Source organism: Moschus berezovskii, chromosome 16, assembly GCF_049115385.1.
Source record: "Moschus berezovskii isolate FMDL1 chromosome 16, NW_MosBer_1.0, whole genome shotgun sequence".
Lineage (NCBI taxonomy): Eukaryota > Metazoa > Chordata > Mammalia > Artiodactyla > Moschidae > Moschus > Moschus berezovskii.
Window position 1 is genome coordinate 47,650,742 of NC_142475.1, and position 18,393 is coordinate 47,669,134.

Sequence of the window (18,393 nt, forward strand, 5' to 3'; positions counted from 1 at the left end):
TAGTACTTAATAGAATTTTTTGTTCTCCTAAGATAGAAGCTGACTCCTCTTCACTCTTATCATTCCCCCTTCTCCCCTCCCCACCCTCGCCTGCTACATTTAATCGGGTTGGTTTTTAACCTCAGAAATATTTGGCAGTGCAGCCTCTTTTTCACCATAGGTTCAACCACTACTTCTTAATCAATCTTCCTGTCTTTCTAATCTACCCTTTGTACCCCGTGTCACCTGGAACATAGAATAGCACTCCCTGCACACAAGATAATGTTTGTTCCCCTGATGTGTCACAGTCTGGCCCCATAGGTTCCTGGTCTTCACTCTCATCACTGCCCTCATTGGCACAATTACAAGGACATTCTGTGCATCCGTGCCTTGGTTCGTACCATCCCCTGTACCAGGCATCGCCCCTTCCATTCAACCTGTCTCCCTGACAGATACTTATCTGTTCATTCCTCAAACCTAGTCCACCCATTACTTAGTTTAAGAACCCTTTCTGGGCAAAATTTATTGCTCCTTCCACTAACTTTCCTATAACCTTTATTGTTTTGTCATAGCACATATTAAATTTTAAGTTTTTTTTGTATGTAAGTACCTCAGGTAATCAACTCCTTAGCTTCACTAATCATTGTTAGTTAATTCTAGTTGCTGTGGTCAGCCAACCCAGAAATGGGTAATGGCTAAGACATGGAAGAAGTTTCTTCTCAGTCAAAGTCCAAAAGTGGGTAGTGATTAGTGAGGGGCCCTCCTGCAAGTGAGGTTTCAAGCTCCTTCCACCTTGTGATTCCATTACCCTCAGTCCTTGCTTTCAAGGTCGCCATGCTGACCTCCCTCAACCCAGCAGGTGGAGAAGGAGGCATTGCAAACACTTTGACAGAAAAGGCAATTTGCAGACTCTGAAAAGAATGGTTTTCCAAGAGTCTCAATTGAAAAAAAAAATCCACTGGGTCTGTTCATAAATGCATCTTATTGTGATTGTTCACAGGATTGTCCATAAGATATGATACACACCGACACTATTTTTTCCATGGTGGTTTGATTTACATGTATTATGGTTCAGCTAACATCCATCATCTCATATAGATAAAAAGAAAGAATAAAAAGAGAAAAAGAACTATTTTCTCCTTGTGATGAGAACTCAGGATTTATTCTCCTAACAGCTTTTTTATAGATCATACAGCAGTGTTTAGTCTTCTTGTTGTACATTGTATGCCTTGTACTTATCCTGTAATTGGAAATTTGTACCTTTAACTACCTTTCCTCCATTTCTCCCTCCCCTCACCCTCCACCTCTGGTCACTGCATGCCTGATCTCTTTTTCTGTGAGTTTTTTTTTTTTTAAGATTCCACTTAATATAAGTGAGATCATGTTGTATTTGTCTTTCTCTGTTTGACTTATTTTACTTAGCATAATGCCTTCAGGATCCATCTACGTTGCCCCAAATGGTAGGATTTCCTCATTTGTTATGGCTGAATAATGCGGCATTGTGTGTACATGTGTGTGTGTATCGCACAACTTTTTTATCCGTTCATCCATCAGTGGCCACTTAGGTTGATTCCATGTTTTTGGCTACTGTAAGTAACACTGCTGTGAACATTGAACTACAGATATTTTTTGAAGTTAGTGTTTTCATTTCCTGAGGATCTATCCCTGGGAGTAGAGTTGCTGGTGATATGTAGTTCTATTTTTTATTTTTTGAGAGTTCTTCGTATTGTTTTCTGCAGTGGCTGCATCAATTTATAGTCCTACCAGTAATGCACAAGCATTTCCTTTTCTTCACACACACAGCAGCACTTCGCATCTCTTGTGTTGTTGATGATGGCCATTCTGACAGACATGAGGTGACACCTTATTTTGGTTTTAATCTGGATTTCCCCAGTGACTAATAATGTTGAACCCTTTTCATGTCCCTGTTGGTCTTTCATCTGTCTTCTTTGGAAAAATGTCTATTCAAGTTTTTGGTCATTTTTTTAATTGGATTTTTTTTTTTGCTGTTGAGTTGTTTGAGTTCCTTATGTATTTTGGATATTAACGCCTCATCAGATATATGGTTTGCAAATGTTTTCCCATTCTGTAGACCGTCTTCACATATTTTTATATTAGCTAGAAATATACCTACTGGAATCATTTTCATATAACATGAATACTTTCATTAACAGGTTGCAGCAGGCTTAATCAGACCAGAGATGATTTCTAACATCTCTTTAATAACTTGACATTGGTGCAACTATAAAATTGTAACTGTTTGCAGTATATAAAGCATACACTTAGAAACTGTAAAAGCATAATAGTTCTTAATGTCAGTTCTTAATGCCTCTCAAAAATAATTGCTCCCATTACACTAGTAGCTTATGTTCTTGTACCTTATATCTATTACATTTTTAGCAGAATTTTTTATAAGGATTTGATTTTTTTTTTTTTTTTTGGTAAGGGAGAAATCATTCTAAGTTATACTCATTTCTCTTTTCTTCTTGTTCAGTGGCTAAATTATGTCTGACTCTGTGCAACCCATGGACTGTGGCATGCCAGGCTTCCTTGTCTTTCACTGTCTCTCACAGTTTGCTCAACTCATGTGCATTAAGTCAGTGATGTCACCCAACCATCTCACCCTCTGTTGCCCCCTGCTCCTTCTACCTTCAGTCTTTCTCAGCCTCAAGGTCTTTTCCAATGAGTTGACTCTTCACATCAAGTCGCCAAAATATTGGAGCTTTCAGTTTCAGCATCAGTCCTTCTAATGAATATTCAGAATTGATTTCCTTTAGGATTGACTGATTTGATCTCCTTACTGTCTAACGGAATCTCAAGAGTCTTTCCCAGCACGACAGTTCAAAAGTATCAGCTCTTCACAGCACTCAGCCTTGTTTATGGTCCAACTCTCAAATCCGTACAGAACTACTGGAAAAACCATAGCTTTGACTGTATGGACCTTTGTTGGCAAAGTGATGTCTCTTCTTTTTAGTACACTGTCTGGATTTGTCATAGCTTTTCTTCCTGGGAGCAAGTGTCTTTCAATTTCATGGCTTTGGTCACCGTCCACAGTGATTTTGGAGCCCAAGGAAATAAAATCTGCCACTGTTTCCACTTTTCCCCATCATTAGCCATGAAGTGATGGGACTGGATGCCATGATCTTAGTTTTTTGAATGTTGAGTTTTAAGCCAGCTTTTTCACTCTCCTCTCAAACTCTCATCAAGAGGCTCTTTGTTCCTCCTCATTTTCCTTTAGAGTGGTATCATCTCAGTCAGTCAGTTCAGTCACTCAGTCATATCGACTCTTTGCAACCCCATGGACTGCAACACGTCAGACTTCCCTGTAGACGTCCTGGAGCTTACTCAGACTCAAGTCCATCAAGTTGGTGATGCCATCCAATCATCTCATCCTCTGTCATCCCCTTCTCCTGCCTTCAGTCTTTCCCAGCATCAGGGTCTTTTCCAGTGAGTCGGTTCTTCACATCAGGTGGCCAAAGTATTGGAGTTTCAGCTTCAGCATCAGCCCTTCCAGTGTATATTCAGGACTGATCTCCTTTAGGATTGACTGGTTGAATCTCCTTGCAGTCCAAGGGACTTTCAAGAGTCTTCTCCAACACCACAGTTCAAAACTATCAGTTCTTCAGCGCTCAGCTTTACTTACAGTCCAACTCTCACGTCTATATATGACTACTGGAAAGATCATGGCTTTGACTAGATGGACCTTTTTGGTAAAGTAATGTCTCTGCTTATTAATATGCTGTCTAGGTTGGTCATAGCTTTCTTCCACAGAGCAAGTATCTTTTAATTTCATGGCTGCAGTCACCATCTGCAGTGATTTTGGAGCCCAAAAAAAAAAGTCTGTCACTGTTTGCATTTTTACCCCATCTATTTCCCATGAAGTGATGGGACCAGATGCCATGATCTTGGTTTTCTGAATGTTGAGTTTTAAACCAACTTTTTCACCCTCCTCTTTCACGTTCATCAGGAGGCTCTTTAGTTCTTCGCTTTCTGCCATAAGGGTGGTGTCGTCTGCGTATCTGAGGTTATTGACATTTCTCCCAGCAATCTTGATTCCAGCTTGTGCTTCATCCAGCCTGGCGTTTCGCATGATGTACTCTGCATGTAAGTTAAATAAGCAGGGTGACAGTATACAGCCTTGACGTACTCCGTTCCCTATTTGAAACCAGTCTAATGTTTCATGTCCAGTTCTAACTGTTGCTTCTTGACCTGTGTACAGATTTCTCAGGAGGCAGGTAAGGTGGTCTGGTATTCTCATCTCTTTAAGAATTTTCCACATTTTGTTATGATATATTCAAAGGCTTTGGCGTAGTTAATAAAGCAGAAGTAGATGTTTTTCTGGAACTCTCTTGCTTTTTCAATGATCCAGCAGGTGTTGGCAATTTGATTTCTGGTTCCTCTGCTTTTTCTAAAACCAGTTTGAACATCTGGAAGTTCAGGGTTCACATACTGTTGAAGCCTGGCTTGGAGAATTTTGAGCATTACTTTGCTAGCGTGGGAGATGAGTGCAATTGTGCAATAGTTTGAACATTCTTTGGCATTGCCTTTCTTTGGGATTGAAATGAAAACTGACCTTTTCCAGTCTGGTGGCCACTGCTGAGTTTACTAGATTTGCTGGCATATTGAGTGCAGCACTTTCACAGCATTATCTTTTAGGATTTAAAATAAATAGCTCAACTGGAATTCCATCACCTCCACTAGCTTTGTTCATAGTGATGCTTTCTAGGGCCCACTTGACTTCACATTCCAGGATGTCTGTCTCTAGGTTAGTGATCACACCATCATGATTATCTGGGTCATGACGATTTTTTTTTGTATAGTTCTTCTGTGTATTCTTGCCATCTCTTCTTAATATCTTCTGCTGCTGTTAGGTCCACACTATTTCTGTTCTTTATGGTGCCCATCTTTGCATGAAATATTCCCTTGGTATCTCTCATTTTCTTGAAGAGATCACTAGTCTTTTCCATTCTACTGTTTTCCTCTATTTCTTTGCATTGATCACTGAGGAATGCTTTCTTATCTCTCCTTGCTTTTCTTTGGAACTCTGCATTTAAATGGGTATATCTTTCCTTTTTTCCTTTGCCTTTAGCTTCTCTTCTTTTCTCAGCTATTTGTAAGGCCTCCTCAGACAACCATTTTTCCATTTTGCATTTCTTTTCCTTGGGGATGGTCTTGATCACTACCTCCTGTACAGTGTCAGGAACCTCCTCCCATAGTTCTTCTGGCACTCTATCAGATCTAATCCCTTGAATCTATTTGTCACTTCCGCTGTATAATCATAAGGGATTTGATTTAGGTCATACCTGAATGGTCTAGTGATTTTCCCTACTTTCTTCAATTTCAGTCTGAATTTGGCAATAAGGAGTTCATGATCTGAGCCACAGTTAGCTCCTGGTCTTGTTTTTGCTGACTGTATAGAGCTTCTCCATCTTTTGGCTGATATAATCAGTCTGATTTTGGTATTGACCATCTGGTGATGTCCATGTGTAGAGTCGTCTCTTGTATTGTTGGAGGAAGGTGTTTGCTATGACCAGTTCATTCTCTTGGCAGAACTCTGTTAGCCTTTGACCTGCTTTGTTTTGTACTCTTAAGGCCAAACTTGCCTGTTATACAGGTATCTCTTGACTTCCTACTTTTGTATTCCAGTCTTCTATAATTAAGAGGACATCCGTTTTCATAGAACCATTCAGCTTCAGCTTCTTCAGCATTACTGGTCGGGGTATAGACTTGGATTACTATGATATTGAATGGTTTGCCTTGGAAATGAACAGAGATCATTCTGTCATTTTTGAGATTGCACCCAAGTACTGCATTTTGGACTCCTTTGTTGACATCTAATTATTATTAATTATCATTAATGCCATTAGAGTGGTGTCAGTTTTCTTAAATACTGTTACGATTTGAATTCTGTCATCTTTGCAATGTCTAGGGCAGTGGTCCTATTAGTTTTCTCCATAGCTTTATTATTATTATCAGGGATCTTAAAATGTTGAAACACCCTTGCATTTTTGATAAACTTTATTTGATCACTATGTTATTGTTAAATTTGCTTTTGCATTCTATTTGTTAATATTGGGTTGACCAAAAAGGTCATTGAGGTTTTTCCATTCCAGCTTATGGGGAAAACCCAAATGAACTTTTTGGCCAACCTAATATTTTGGTTAAGATTTTTATAATAATATTCATTAATGAGATTGGGTAGTTAGTTTTCTTTTTGTGCAGCCTTATCTGGTTTGGCAGTTGTAAGTTTTCCTTCTTTACCTATGCTCTGGCATAGATTATAGTGAAACTATCTGACTTTTAAATGTTTATTAGAGTTAGTCCATAACAATACTGAGCCTTTAGTTGCTAATAGTTACACATCTTGTTAGTGAAGCTTCATTGTTGCTTACTAATAATATAGTCCTGTGAGTTAGCTTAAATAAGACATACAATTTAAACTTATTTGTCTATTTTTTATAGATTCTCTTTTTAATTCTAGATTAGCCTGGAAAATCCCATGAATAGAGGATCCTGGTGGGCTACAGTCCATGGGGTTGCAAAGAGTCAGACAACGACTGAGCAACTTCACTTCACTTCACTTTAGACTTTGAAAAGTAACGTGATCTAACTTACTTTATTCAAGGACGGTTTACCTGCATGTGCATGCTCAGTCGTTTCAGCCGAGTCCAGCTCTGCGAACCTGTGGACTGTAGCCCGCCAGGCTCCTCTGTCCATGGACTCTCCAGTCAAGAATACTGGAGTGGGTCACCGTGCCCTCCTTTAGGGGATCTTCCTGACTCAGGGATCGAACCCAAGTCTCATGTCTCCTGCACTGGCAGGCAGATTCTTTACCACTAGTGCCACCTAGGCAACCCAGAAGAAGGTTTACTCGTCATAACTTGCTAGAATCTAAAAACCAAACTTGAAAATATGTTTATTAGGCCATTAAGTAGGCTTTTCAAGGTCTTGAAGCAGAGAGGAATGCAGAATTACCTTCGGTAGTGTAGCTCTTTTGGGCCAGACAGACACACACACACAAAAAAAATTCAGGCACATGACATACATAATTAGCAAAAGGGGTGAAAAGGGACATACATAATTAGCAAAAGGGGTGAAAAGGGACACCTCTAGGGAGAAAAAATGAAAGAGGGTGGAGCAGTGACAGTAACAAATCTTGAAGGGCTGTTTGATCCTTTGCTGCATCTTGACTTTCCCATTTAGTTTTTTTTTTTTTTTTTAATTAATTTCCCACTCTGAAAAAAATCAGAGTTGGTTTTCCCACTTCTCTTATTTATGGGCTCCATTCCTGTCTCCTAGTCTTCTGGGGTCATACATAATTTTGGTTAGCTCAGTATTCAGTGTTAACCTTACTAGGACTATAGATACTATTTACAGCTGAACCACGTAGTAAACTGTGCTTAATTTTCCTTTCCTGCAGTTAATAATTGTTTTGTTACTTGAATAATTTTCTATATACTTATCATTAATTCAACTCCAGTTATATAAATGTTCTCTCAGAATCTTTAAATGTATCTGGGATTCTCGCACTTCCGTGTTCTGGATGAACCTCCCTCAGAGCCTCCTAACTTGCTGTCCTGGATGGGTCTCTTCCAGGCTGACTGTATGATCCTCCCAGAATTCCCTTCATGCTCACCTGGGGCTTCCCCTTGCCTCCCCCCAGTCTTGGATCACCTGTCCCCTGTACCCCATAATTTTCTTTCTTAATACTCCTGTTTTGGTGGAGCCCATCTCCAATAGCTTTCTGAGAAAGTGCATTTTTAAGAACTTTCATATCTAAAAATATCTTTCTTTAAGCCAACTTGATTTAAAGTGCACTGTTTGCAAATTCCAGGTTGAAAATCTTTTTTCCTTCTTGGTTTCATATGCAAGATTTCATTGCCTTCTAGTTAATACATTATCGAGACTGAGAAATCTGAAACCTTTCAGATTGCTGAACTTTTTTGACCACCTGTTTTTTTTCTTCTTCACTATGTTCTAGAAATTCCCAGTGGTATACCTTGGAGGAAGTTTATAATGCTGGATCCTTGAGAGGCCTTTTCAGTCTGGAAACCTGTGTTCTTCAGGTCTCACAATTTTCCTGAAGTTGTTCACTGATGTTTTCTCTAATCTGTTTTGTCCTGTTTCATTTATTAAAACCCCTCCTCTTTTGTTAGAACGCTTAGATTCATCCCCTAACTTTATTTTTTTTTCTCCTGTTTTAAATCTTTTTTGCCTTTTTGCTGTGCTTTCTGGGAGGTTTTTATCATCTTTATCTTAATCCTATTTTTCCCTTTCTCTTCTCACAGTTTTAGCTTTCAGGAGATCTTTTTGCCACCTAAATGCTCCGTTCATACTATTCTTTCTTGTTTCATCGTTGCAGCTTCTTATCCCTCCTAGGACATTAGTGGGGCTGTTTTTCTTTGTGGCTGTGGAGGGGAGGTTTGTGTGTGTTTTTGTTTTCATTGGAAATTTTCTTGCTCATAATTTGTGGCCTCCAAATTAGTTTGCTTGTTTCTATTTGCTCTCCTCCGTTTGAAAGGCTTTCTTCAGATGTCTGGTGATCTGGTGTTTACCAATGTCTTCTAAGGGTGAGTGTGTGCTAAGTCGCTTCGGTCGTGTCAGACTCTTTGTGACCCCATGGAGTGTAGCCCGCCAGGCTCCTCTGTCCATGGGGATTCTCCCAGCAAGAGCACTGGAGTGGATTGCCATGCCCTCCTCCAGGATGTCTTCTAAGGGAGATGACAGCTATTTGGGAGCTCTGAAAACGTGAGAGGGCTCCTGTAGGTTGTGCACCACACTGTGGCGTCACCTGGATGAATTGTTTAGTTGGGGAATTTCCAACATAGGAATCTTAGAGTCTTTCTTCCTGAGCTGGGAATGTTTCCCAGCAAAGACCCTTCTCATCTTCATGAAGAGTAAAGGCCCGGCTGCCAGCATTAAAGGAGCTGAGTGTCGAAAGAAGGCGTGGGGATCCACGTGCACTCATGTGGTCTTCCTGTTTTTAGAAGAACGTCGCTGCTTCTGTCGGTGCCTATGTTTCACCCTCATTGAAGTTTCCCTCGTTGAAGATTAAATCTCCAGTCTTTTCCTTCAGTGGGGTTGGAGGTGCTTGTCAGGCTGCTCCAAACGAGAGGGGAATCTGAAGACCTGAATGTTTGTTAAATACACTTTCAACCAATCTTTCTTCCTTTAGCCTCCGCTCCCTGCTTCATCCTCTACTTCTAGATTCCTGGCACCCCACGTCCAGAGACCTGACACTTGGGAAGTGTGAACCTGGTTGGGTCTCAGCTTTCACTTCTGCCAGCTTAGATGTCAGTTTTTCTGTCATCTAATAAGTCATTTTTCACTCATATATCTTCTTTTAGCTTCCAGAATTCTAATGATATGGTCCATTCTCCGCACTCCTGGGGGTTTATGCCATTTTTCACATATCCCTTTATGGTAATTTTATTGATGTTTTAGAAGGAAAAGAAGAGATGTAGGTGTTCAATCCAGTCTTGACCAGAAACACACACTCAATTCCTATACAGTAAATGCAAATATGCAATTATATCTGCCCTATCTTCCCCCCAAAAAATCCATTATTGAGAAAAATTATTTAAAAGTATTCCAGGCACATAAAATGCAATACTATTTAGAATAGGCAAAGAGAAGGACTTCCTTGGCAGTCCAGTAGTTAAGACTCCATGCTTCCACTGCAGAGGGCATGGGTTTGATCCCTGGTCAGGGAATTAAGATCCCTCATGCTGCATTGAGCAGCTGAAAAAATAAAATTAATTTTTAAAACATCAAAACAGAGCTCTATTTTTGCAGCCAAAAAATAAAGTTGTATTTTTAAAAAGAGGTAAGGATAAGTAACCTCTCAAGCTAAATAAAACATAATTTAAATCTTATCCCATCAGACATTTTTTGCTATCTCCTATGATTTTGTTATCTAAAATAGAAAATGGAGAGGTTAATAGTACCCACCCCATTACTAGTAGGAAGGATTAAGTGTATAATGCTTGTAAATTCCTGAAGTCAGTGCCTGGCTCATGGAAAGCAATATATTGATACTAGCTACTACTGAGTGCTAAGCATTGGGAATATAAAGATGAGAATAAGACAGGAGTCCTGCCTTTCAGAGTTCATAGCCTTGTGAGGTAGAGTGGTAGACAAGAAAACAATGTGAAATCTGCAGTAATTCAAAGTATAGGAGAAATAACAGAAAAAAATGACTACTAGACAGGGTTGCCTGTATGTGGCTGAGCAATCAAATACTCTGCCGAACAAATTATTTAGACTTAGTTCTTTAACTGGTCTATTACTGGTATGGTCATCAACCTTCATGTAGGGGATTTCCTGGCAGACCAGTGGTTAAGACTCCACTCTTTTTAGAAAATGTGTTGACATCATTTATTTGTGTCTTGTCCATAAAGAAGGAGAGAATAAGTTATGTCTCAAAATTTCTTCCAAGCCTATGAGTTCCAACTGTTACTATTTCTTCCTTGAACTAGAGTTATATACACACCTGGCCACACTGATGATCATATGGCTCTAGTCTTAGAAGAAGAAAATGCTCTGTTTTCTGGAGATTGCATCCTAGGAGAAGGAACAACTGTATTTGAAGACCTCTATGATTATATGAACTCCCTGAAAAAGTTATTAAAAATCAAAGCTAAAGTTTTATATCCAGGTGGGTCATTCTTTTAACCTAGCAAACCATTTGTTTCAAATAATGAGAAAGATTTCCTTTTGGTTTGTCTGTGTGTCTTCAGCCTTGAAGAGATACGTATAAACTGCTTCTTTCTAAATTACACCCCTAAGTCTTATCTAGCAATGTAATTAAAAAGACTGAGAGTTGTATTAATAACTTTTTTAAAGATAGGGTTATTTATTAACATCTACCCAGCTATTAATAGAACTCTTTAAACAAAGGAAATAAACTTATTGGGACCAGAAAATGTTTTCATTTCATGAGCTATCTTTAATTTTGTTAACTTGATTTCTATTGTGTACTGCATTTTAGCCATGTAACCAAGTAACATTTGACCTCTGAGCTTTAGTTTTTTAACTCACACTATGGAAATCAGTGGGGCTTCCCAGATGGCACTAGTGGTGAAGAACCTGCCTGCCAGTACAGGAGACTAAGAGACATGGGTTTTGTCCCTGGGTTAGGAAGATCCCCTGTAAAAGGAAATGGCAACCCTCTCCAGTGTTCTTGTCTGGAAAATCCCATGGACAGGGGAACCTGGCAGGCTATGGTCCATAGGGTCCAAAGAGAAGGACACGACTGAAGTAACAAGCATATATGTATGGAAATCAATATTTTCCATATTAACTGTGAAACTATACATTTATTTCAGTTCCTCAGGAAAAAAAAAAAAAATGTTATTAGTATGTCAGCTATCACTGCCCTGCTCTACAGTATGAATCTCCCCTCCCTCCTAAAACCTAAGAAAGATACAGGACCCAACAGAAGGCCCTTGGAAGGAAAAGAGAACCAATTACTGACTCTTTTAAGTCCTTCTGACTTGTTCCTAGCCAGAGAGCCATGAAAAGATCTGTAAATACAATGTCTTCAATATCTTCATATTCTCTCATGAGTTCCCACTGCTGAGGGGTGGGAAACATACAGTTGGTGGGACTAGGCATTTAGATTAATGTTATGACATCAAAGAAGCAGAGGCTGACAACTGTTTTGAAAGAGAAGAGAGCGGACGCTTGATGCACTCACATTGGAGCAAAGCTAATAAGAGGGTGCCTGGTACAGGTTCTTGGAGTGTTGGGCTTTAGTGAATCCAGTGAACTGGCTTATTGGTACAGCGTATGTACCATATGTTGGTATTCCATAGCCATAGCTACCACATATTAAAGCCTGCTACCCTACCTGCCAGGTACAGTGTAGGGATCTTCACAAAAACCCAGTGAAGCAGGTAGCTGAAGAAATAAGGTCCGAGATTCGGAGACTTTCACAGCCATACAGCTAGTAAATAGTAGTATCATAAAGCCTGAGCTCTTTACACAACAGGTCAGTCTACTTTCGGTTTCTTGTTGCTCTTTAGTTGCTAAGTCAAGGACCCCATGGACTGTAGCCCACCAGGCTCCTCTGTCCATGGGATTTCCTAGGCAAGAATACTACAGTGAGTTGCCATTTCCTTCTCCAGAGGATCTTCTTGACGCAGGGATCGAACCCACATCCCCTGCGTTGGCAGGTAGATTCATTACCACTGAGCCACCAAGGAAGCCCCTACTCCTCGTGATTGTTCTCAGATATCTTTAAAAAAACCTCTCTTGCAGATTGGTGTAACACATTCATTTTCACTGTTTTAAGAGAAGGTAAATTTCATTATGACTTTTATCTGGGTTATCAACGTTTCTGAACTTCTAGCCTGTACCTAAGACTCAAAGTTCTCCAATGGTCCTTGTGAATTTTTAATAGCTCTTCATCACTTCCATGTGGAGAAGGAAATGGCAACCCACTCCAGTGTTCTTGCCTGGAGAATCCCAGGGACGGGGGAGCCTGGTGGGTTTCCGTCTATGGGGTCACACAGAGTCGGACACGACTGAAGTGACTTAGCAGCAGTAGCAGCATCATTTCCATGAAGTTACTTTATATATTCCACTTTTCAATCTTTGATAAGCATAGTGGTTAAGAACACAGAGTGGTTAAAATCACCTGAGTCAGAATCCCAGCTCCACTTAGCTATGTAACTGCAGGCAGATTAATTACCCTTCCTATGCCTCAGTTTCTGGTGTTCAAAGGGGAGAATAAACATACATACTTAATGGGATTCTTGTAAGAATAAAGTGTATCAAGCATTTAGAGCAGTATCTGGCAAATAAACTCAACATTAAAAAAAATACTAAGATCATGGTATCCAGTCCCATCACTTCATAGCAAATATTGGGGAAACAATGGAAGCAGCAACAGACTTTTTATTCTCTTGGGCTCCAAAATCACTGTGGACAGTGACTGCAGCCATGAAATTAAAAGACACTTGCTCCTTGAAAGCTATGACAAATCTAGACAGTGTATTAAAAAGCAGAGACATCATTTTGCCAACAAAGGTCCGTATAGTTAAAGCTATGGTTTTTCCAGTAGTCATGTAAAGATGTGAGAGTTGGACCATAAAGAAGACTGAGTGCCATGAAGAACTGATGCTTTTGAACTGTGGTGCTGGAAAAGACTCTTGAGAGTCTCTTGGACAGCAAGGAGATCAAACCAGCCCATCCTAAAAGAAATCAACCCTGAATATTCATTGAAGGGCTGCTGCTCAAGCTGCAGTTCACTGTGGCCACCTGTTGGAAAGAGCTGACTCATTAGAAAAGACCCTCATGCTGGGAAAGATGGAAGGTAAAAGTAGAAGGGAGCAGCAGAGGATGAGATGGTTGTGGGGCATCACCGATTCAAGCACATGACTTTGAGCAAACTCTGGGAGACAGTGGAGGACAGAGGAGCCTGACATGCTACAGTCCACGGGATCACAAAGAGTCCGACACAGCAACTGAACAACAATTGGCAAATAATGAACACTGTTACTAGTACCTGTCACTGTTGTGGTTACTATTTTTATTGTTAATTTTTTATCATCTTTTAATTTTTACTTTTCTTTTTTCTAATGGACACTCATATTTCATATAGATTTTGACATAACTCTAATAGTTTTTGGCTTGGTATGTAATTTTTAAATCTCTTATTATATAGTTTTCCAAATAATTCTCACTTGTATATTTAGTATGCCTTTCCAGTACACTGTATGAAATATTTTTTAAGTAGAGTGAATTAACTTCAGTTGTACTTAAAATTTTTTATTTGGTTGAAATAATTTTTATAATTATTCTGATTCAGGACATGGCCCAGTTATCCATAATGCCGAAGCTAAAATTCTACAGTACATTTCTCACAGAAACATCCGAGAACAGCAGATTCTTACAGTACTTCATGAGAACTTTGAAAAGTCATTCACAGCAACGGAACTTGTAAAAAGTATTTACAAGGTAATTTTTGTTTATCTTATTTGTACATAGCCACAATTTTAATAGAAGAATCTATCACTAGACTATTAATGTGGTAAACTCATTACATCTTAGAGCAGAATGAGTCTATTAATTTTTTAAGTAATATTAGTCACTTGTATCGGAGAAGGCAATGACAAGCCACTCCAGTACTTTTGCCTAGAAAATCCCATGGACAGAGGAGCCTGGTGGGCTACAGTCCATGGAGTCGCTACTAGTCGGACAAGACTGAGCAACTTCACTTTCACTTTTCACTTTCACACATTGGAGAAGGAAATGGCAACCCACTCCAGTGTTCTTGCCTGGAGAATCCCAGGGATGGCGGAGCCTGGTGGGCTGCCGTCTATGGGGTCACACAGAGTCGGACGTGACTGAAGTGACTTAGCAGCAGCAGCAGCAGCAGTCACTTGTATAGATTTGAGATCATCAAATCTCAAGTTTCTAGAATGCAGAAGTTGATAAACACTGGCCCACAGAATAACCCATCTGAGCCATTATTAAGCTTTTTATACTTCATTCTGTAGGAGATCAGTGCCAACAACCTGGTGATGAGGCTTTGTTATGATTTTACGTTTTACTTGGAGAAGGGAATGGCAACCAACTCCAGTATTCTTGCCTGGAAAATTCCATGGTCAGGCTGCAGAGAATCCTGGCAGGCTACAGTCCATGGAATCGCAGGGAATCAGACACTACTGAGCAGCTAACACAATAATATATTACTCTGACCATCTTGATTATCTAGTGTCCTACTCGGCAGCGAGTGAGAAGGGATGATCTGCTGGAGACAGATCCTGGCTAATAGCAGTGAGAATTAGTAGCACTGCCTGTGAAGGTGAAATTCTCTCAGTCCTATCTGACTCTCTGCGCTCCCATGGACTATACAGTCCATGGAATTCTCCAGGTCAGAATAGTGGAGTGAGTAGCCTTTCCCTTTTCCAGGGGATCTTCCCAACCCAGGGATTAAACCCAGGTCTCCCACATTGCAGGCAGATTCTTTACCAACTGAGCCACAAGGGAAGCCATTGGATTAAAAGGAGAAAGGCCTCAAAGAAGAGCATGAGGAGAGTCATTTAGTAGAGAAAGAGCCCCTCACACAGTGGCCTCTGAGCACATCCTTGTTTAACAGCAGCATGTGGCAATCCATCCATAGGATTCAGCAAATGTGTATTAGATAACAGATGTAGGCAGTATAACTTAGGGGTTGAGAATGTAGTAAGATTATCTGGGTTTTAAGACTCCCACTGCCATAACCTATACAACCATAAGATACCTGAGAGTGTAACCAAAGATGAGCTTGAAAAGGAACCTGAGTGAATTTCATTTAGTAAAGGTCTTTAATGTCCCATCAAACCACTCAATCCCTGAATATTCATTGGAAGGATTAATGGTGAGGCTGAAGCTCCAATACTTCAGCCACCTGATGTGAAGAGCTGACTCATTGGAAAAGACCCTGATGCTGGGAAGGATTGAGGGCAGAGGATGAGATGGTTGGGTGGCATCACTGAGTCTGACATGAGTTTGAGCAAGCTCCAGGAGATAGTGAAGGACAGAAACCTGGTGTGCTGCAGCCTGTGGGGTCAGAAAGAGTTGGACCCAACTTAGCGATTGAATGACAACAATGTCCCAATGTCCCATAGGCCTAAGTTATCAAAAACCAGTTAAATCTCACTCATTGTGCTTTGTGTTTAAAGGGAGGGTTGAATGATTCAAAGGGCTGAAGTGCCAGGAGCAAAGGGGAAGTGTAAATATTTAAATTCTGTGAAAGAGTTCACTTCCTAGAGTTTAGCCATTCTAGATTATGCATTGAAACATGGGTAGTGTTTTCTAACCCAAGTACAGACTGCAGAACTCTCTGATAACCCTCACAGATGAGTTAGCCAGTGACTGTGCCTGCCTCATAAACACTGGTTCTGCATTCAGAGCTGTGTTCAGGGATGTGTTCGCTGTGCATATGCGTACAGCACCTGTCACATATAGAACAGCGTTAGATATTGTGGAGACATTTATTCTTTCTACAAACATTTACTGAAGTTTTCGTGTGCCTCTGGACTAGGTGCAGAGATACTAAGATGAGTACAGATCTCTGCCCTCAAAGAACTTGAGGTTTAGCAAAGACAGATATGTTCATAATAGCTCCCATTTTTTTGAGTATGTTATGTGTTAGACGCAGTACTACATGCCTCACATTACACTTGTATTTTGGGGTACTTAATTTCCTGTACCCCAAGTTTTCACTACATAAAGATACTATTATTCCAACTTAATAGATTTAAAAACTAACTGTAAAAGTGTGAGCTAAGTAACTTTTCCAAAGGCACAAAACTCGCAGATGTCACATACTCAAATGTCAGAAGTCAGATACTCAAACCTTCTGTTTTTCTATCACACCAAGCTTCCCTCCAAGGCCCATACGCAGCAAATTGGAGGCACAAAGGAAAGAGAAGTCAGTCCTACCTGGTGAAGATAATGGGTCATGAGACTTGTCTGGAACACCTTCAGAAATTTAATCATTGAATCAGATCTTGAAGGAGGAGTAACCATTTCCCAGGCAAGATAAGGGAGAAGGGAGGTCATTCTAGATAGAAGAAAAGATGTGTGCAAACACTGGGGGTCATAAAAGCCTTTTATGTGTTCGAAAACCCCCATAAAGAATGTGTGTTATTGGAGCACAGAATGCATGTTGCAGGTAGGTAGGGAGGGGGTCCCAGGATATGAGGCAGGAAAGACAGGCATGGTGGGTCAGAGGAAGCCCTTAGTTGCCATGCTAAAAAAATGTGGGCTTCAGCCTATAAACTGAGAATGACCACCACAGATCTTAGTCCAGGGGGGTTGTATAATTAGGCCTAGAAAATCACGCTGGTGGATGTAACACATGGTGCTAGAGCTTCAAGAAGGGTTGGGTTTGGAGGTTTTTACTTGGGAATCTTTAATGTAAGTTGATTGAGTAAAAAGAGAAGAGAGTCAGTGATACAATTCATTGTAGACATCAGTGTTAAAGAGAAATCCCAGAAGAATATCCAGAATGAAGACAAAATGATGAGAGGTAGGATAACCTAGGGAAGGAAAAAGAGAAGAGCTCTTCCAAAAGGAGAGACTTGCCTGCTAATTTCAGGTAAAATGAGGACTTAAAAGAATTCTTTGAATTTTCATTAAAATGTAATTTGATGACCTTAACAAAACATTTTCAGGGAGCTGAGAAATGGAGATAGTCAATTTAGTCAAGAAGCTTGACTTTGAAAAATTCTTATTTAAAGAATAAAAGAGACAAATAGTGTATGTGACAAATAAGTGTATGTTACCTCTTATAATGTGGAATCTAAACAATGCAACAAGCTAGTGAATTATAGCAAAATGGAAACAGGCTCACAGCTAGAGAGAACAAATTAGTAGTTACCAATGGGGAGCAGGAAGGGGGACAGGCAATAAAAGGGTGGGGATTAAGAGGTGTAAACTGTTATGTATACAGTATGCTAAAAATAATATTGTATTGATACAACACAGGGAAATAAAGCCAGTATTTTATACACTATAAATGGTATACCCTGGTGGCTCAGTTGTAAAAGAATCCACCTGCAATGCAGAAGACATGGGTTTGATCCCTGGGTTGGGAAGATTCCGTGGAGGAGGAAATGGCAACCCACTCCAATATTCTTGCCTGGAAAATCTCATGGACAAAGGAGCCTGGTGGGCTACAGTCCATGGGGTCACAAAGAGTCCGACACAACTGAGCAATTGGGCACGCATGCACACATAAATGGAGTATAGCCTTTAAAAATTATGAATCACCATATTGTAATTACATAATATTGGATAGAGGAGGTCTAGCATGCTGCAGTCCATGGGGTCGCAAAGAGTCAGACACGACTGAGCAACTGAACTGAACTGGATGTTGTATATCAAGTATGCTTCAATAAAATAAAAATATATATGGAAAAAAGAATAAAAGGAATATTTATTTTGTTTACTGTTTGGGTAACAGTTGTCAATATTACATTACTAGCTTAGCAAAAGTAAAGGAAAAATTGTAAGTTTTAAGGTCAAAACATACATACTTTTAATAAAAATATGTAAAGATATTACCATGTCACCTAATAAGTAAGCCATAGGACCAACTGTCTGTAGCATCATCAAAACTATCTAGAATAATTTTTGTTTATTCATTCACTTACTCAGTTCCCACTGTATGCCATTTTGCTAAGCACTGGGTATTCAGTAGTGAATAGATTATACTCCTGTGTTAATGGAGCTTACAGTCTATTTTATCTGTAAAATATACTTCTAATAGTGACCCAAAGTGAGACATACATAGGATGAAATAGTTTTGGTTATTACTATATAAAAACCTAGAGTTAAAGCTGTCTTCTTGACGGTATGAAGACTCCTTAAAAAGCTAGGAATAAAACCACCATATGACCCAGCAATCCCACTCCTAGG

The 18,393-nt window shown here is 39.8% G+C and overlaps 1 protein-coding gene across 1 annotated transcript in view; it reads left to right on the forward strand.

The window, feature by feature from the left end:
* The window catches only part of LACTB2 (lactamase beta 2), a 38,558-nt gene that overhangs the window by 12,286 nt on the left and 7,879 nt on the right, over positions 1-18,393 (forward strand). The window contains exons 4-5 of the mRNA XM_055432055.2: positions 10,458-10,636; positions 13,793-13,941. Of these exons, the coding sequence (XP_055288030.1) occupies positions 10,458-10,636; positions 13,793-13,941 (328 nt within the window). The remainder of the gene's footprint in view (positions 1-10,457; positions 10,637-13,792; positions 13,942-18,393) is intronic.